This window comes from Tuber melanosporum, assembly GCF_000151645.1.
Source record: "Tuber melanosporum whole genome shotgun sequence assembly, scaffold_36, strain Mel28".
Taxonomy (NCBI): Eukaryota; Fungi; Ascomycota; class Pezizomycetes; order Pezizales; family Tuberaceae; genus Tuber; species Tuber melanosporum.
In genome coordinates, this window is record NW_003299041.1 from 403,318 (window position 1) to 407,212 (window position 3,895).

General features: G+C 48.4%; 1 protein-coding gene; it reads left to right on the plus strand.

The window, feature by feature from the left end:
* GSTUM_00007471001 (uncharacterized protein) lies at positions 1-3,348 on the plus strand (the record flags this gene model as incomplete). XM_002839444.2 has 6 exons in its annotated part: positions 1-327; positions 389-469; positions 544-740; positions 798-1,128; positions 1,193-1,383; positions 1,444-3,348. 6 exons carry the CDS (start codon positions 1-3, stop codon positions 2,831-2,833), a joined length of 2,517 nt encoding a protein of 838 aa, XP_002839490.1. The 3' UTR covers positions 2,834-3,348.
* Between the last annotated feature and the right edge of the window lie 547 nt (positions 3,349-3,895).

Here is a 3,895-nt window from a genome sequence, read left to right on the forward strand (position 1 = left end):
ATGTCGGACTTTCTAGCAGCTCAAGAAGCTGGTGAACCTTTGGGATTTTCAGAAATGCAAGATCGGCTTCTAGCAGCTGTCGTGGCGACCGTCAAAACCTCCTCTGGTCTAGCTGCTGAAGATGTGGACTTCCATAGAGCGTCTAATTCCGAGTTTGGGCCCTCCCTGGATGACTGCAATGAGCGAATACTTGCAATCACGAATAGACTGCTGGCTAGCGCGACGTGTGGGTCTGGTATCTCGGTGCCGGGGTTGAAGGAAGTGGATGACGTCGAAAACCACTGGACGAAGATTGTGGAGGTCATTGATGATCTGTTGGAGAAAGCGGTATTTGTGCAGTGATTTCTATGCGTGTGCCAAGGTTTCTAATGGCGGTTTTTGTGTTTAGGACACCTGCCTGGACGAATATACTGGCGCTATTAAAGAGAGAAATCCGGTGCCATTTCCGGGCGCTCGAGCGGCTGGGATGGTATGTTATATCAGAGTCAGACAGTGTTTGGGCAATGGGATTGTATGCTAACTCTGGTCATTGGTTTGACTAAGGTACCCAAACCGAGCCGCCCTTCGAGGAAGTCAATACAAAGAAGTGCAAACATTCCAAAACCACAATTACTATTCAATGAGAAAATCGACAATTTCGATTCTGCACCGTGGAAACCACGTTTAACTTCTAAGCCTCATGCTGTGACGCCGCTGGGTGAAAGCATTTATTTGTTCAAAAATGAACTGGGAATCAATGAGTATTTATCCAAGAGAGAACGTAAACGAGAAAAACGGCGTCTAATTAAGAGGCCTAGGTATGCGCATCCGTATCAGGCGGAAATTGAGTCTATGGAGTATCCCAAAGAAGTCTACAGTTGGATGGAGCCAATCCCCTCCAGGGATTGGGATGAGATTCCTCCAACCTGGGTAGACACCCCGAGGGCACTTCAGGAGATGATAAAAGACATGCGGAGATGCACCGAGATCGCTGTAGACTTGGAACATCACGATACTCGTACTTATATTGGTCTGACATGTTTGATGCAGTTGAGTACCCGAGATGATGATTACATTGTGGATACATTAAAGCTCCGTGGACAACTTGAGCCGCTGAATGAAATCTTCACTAATCCCAGGGTTATCAAGGTTTGCTTTTCATTTTTAAAAGACTGATGTCTGTTATAGGTGCGTTTGTTGACTGGCAATTCAGGTTCTACACGGCGCTTTTATGGATATAATTTGGTTACAGCGTGATCTTGGGCTTTACATAGTCGGTTTATTTGATACCTTCTATGCCGCGCAGGCGTTGGAATTTGCTCGCTTTGGTCTTGCTCACATTCTGAAGAAGTATGTCAATTTTGATGCTGATAAGCAGTACCAGATGGCGGATTGGAGGTTGAGGTATGATATATGACTCTCTCACCCTCCCATGCTGCTCACTTACGTGTGTGTGGGCAATAGACCACTTCCCAAAGAGATGCTGGATTACGCTCGCTCAGATACCCATTACCTACTTTATTGCTTCGACTGCATGCGAAATTCTCTTGTAGAGAAATCACGGGGTGATGTTGAGCATGTCTTGCAAAAATCGAAGGAGACCGCACTCCGACGCTATATCCGAGACACATACGATGCGGCAACCGGGGAAGGGACTTTTGGATGGGCATCACAAATTATCAAGTTCAAGTTCAATCGCACACAAGAGTTTGTATTTAAGGCGGTTCATGCTTGGCGCGATCAGGCAGCTAGAGAAGAGGATGAAAGCCCAACATTTGTTTGCTCACGGAGCACTCTGGGAGCTCTTTCTACTGCGATGCCGACTGATTATGATGGAGTCGCCAAGTGCATTCATGACACCAATCACCTTGCCAAGAGTAGAATTGGTGAAATCGTGGAAGCGATTAAAGGGGCACTAGAACAGGCAGGTCAGGCTGATGAAGCGGCAACAGAAGCAGTGGCAGCGACAGCAACGGCGACGCCGGGCGCTAGCAAAGCGACTGTGAACATTTTCGGAGATACTGTCGTTGCCGAAGCCAGGTCCGCAACTTCCTCCATGTTCTGGGGCAATGTGTGCGGAAGTAGCAAGTGGGACGAGGCCGCAACACTGAAGTCGGCGCTGGGAGAGGAAATTAGACTCGCTATTCCTCTCCCGGAGCTGACAGCTGCAGTCTTTGTCTCGGAGACACCCTTTGCATCGTCCGCCGGCGCCCGGGAAGTGCCAATTGATCCCGGAGCACGTGCGGAGCACCAATACGTGAAGGGTCGGGGTGGTACGAAGAGGGAGAATGAGATTATCGTTGTCAAATCTCTTGGTGGTGGCGCTAGTGGGAGAAAGAGAAAGGCTTCAGAAGTGGAGCAGTATGACGATAACAACGACGCAATATCGGACGATCACAACGCCCACTCACCAAATTATTCTTCACATGGGGGGAATAGCCGGGGAGGGTCAGAGGGGGAGGAAGAAGGGGACGAGAGCGAGGGACCGCTAGGGGTCAATGCTCCAACCCTGCTAGGCGGGCCAATGGGCGCAAACAACGCGGTGGGTGAGCGCAAGTCCAGGAAGCAGTCCAAAAACTCGCCCGGGCAGGGGCAGCAGGAATCTAACGCACCGGTGAGAGGGACCTCCCTTGTCGACGTTCGCGAAAGCTCCTTCGAACCATTGGATTACTCGAAAGCTCCTTCCGTTCTGCATGGCGAGAAGCGCAGCCAGGGCAAGGCAGGTGCAGATGGTAGCAAAAAGCTTTCTGGAACCAAGAGATTCGATCCATATTCCAAATTCGGAGAGGGTCCAAAGGGTGTGCGCAGGAGCCAGCAGGAGAAGGCAGGGAAATCGCTGACTTTCAAGAGCTAGATCGTGGACGGGTATTTTTTTTTCCTCCTTCCTTTTTTGTTGTAATATCAGGCTGTACTTTAGTGTGGGGGTAGGTGCAAGTACTACTACAAGTAGTACTCGAGTACAATAGCCCTTAGAGTGGGGGGGGATGGGGGTTGTTGAAGGGAATTAAGGAAGACAGAAGCGGTTAGATTCTAGGGTTAACGGACTGGCTTTTTTCTTTCACTCATAGCAGTTATTTCTTTCGCCGTCGCCGAATGGCCGAATGTACTATCATAGCATAACGCATCATCATGAACGGGGAGCAAAAAAAACCAGGGATAAATAACCTTCAAGTTACCACCAATACGAAGCGAAAATCAAGTTGGGGTTTTTTCTTTCTTCCCCTATCTATTTTCCATTTATTTTTTATCGTCCATGGGCCTTTGGGGGGCGGTATGGTATTGGTTGGGATTTATTATCATAGTTGGATTGGCTTATTATAATGCTTGTGATTCCTCTTCAAGACGAAAAGGAATTATCTCCTAAGTTAATATTCTTCCCTAAGACAGCTCATATACAAGTATGATACAAGTACTAGTACTCTACAGTACTCGTACAAGCACGATTCCAATTCCCTCCACCCGTGCTGTATCATACCATCGTAAGTAAACACACTAACTTACCGTACCATAACTATGCCGAAATTCCCAACGCCTCCAGCCCCCCATCATCACCATCACCAAATCTCCTATGCCGTATTATACCCCACTACCACCATCACCATCATGGCGACACGCACAACCCCTATTAAGGATATTCCGCACATCGTCTCTGGACATCGTTGCCGGGAGAAACGCGTCGCTGTATGCTGAAGCTTTCCGCATAAATTTACAGCAGTCAGGAAGCTGTTAACCTAAACCCATGATGTAAGGGATTAGGAGGACGACAAAGGGTCAAACTGTCGACCTAAAATGGGAAGGTAGTTTTTGGTGGGGATAGCTATTCTTAGCTGTTTGCCCTTCGACTTGCCCTGCTGCCCCTCTGGTAGTAACAGTGATGCGCAGGATGGAATGGAATTTCGCTGTTCATCTTTTTCCT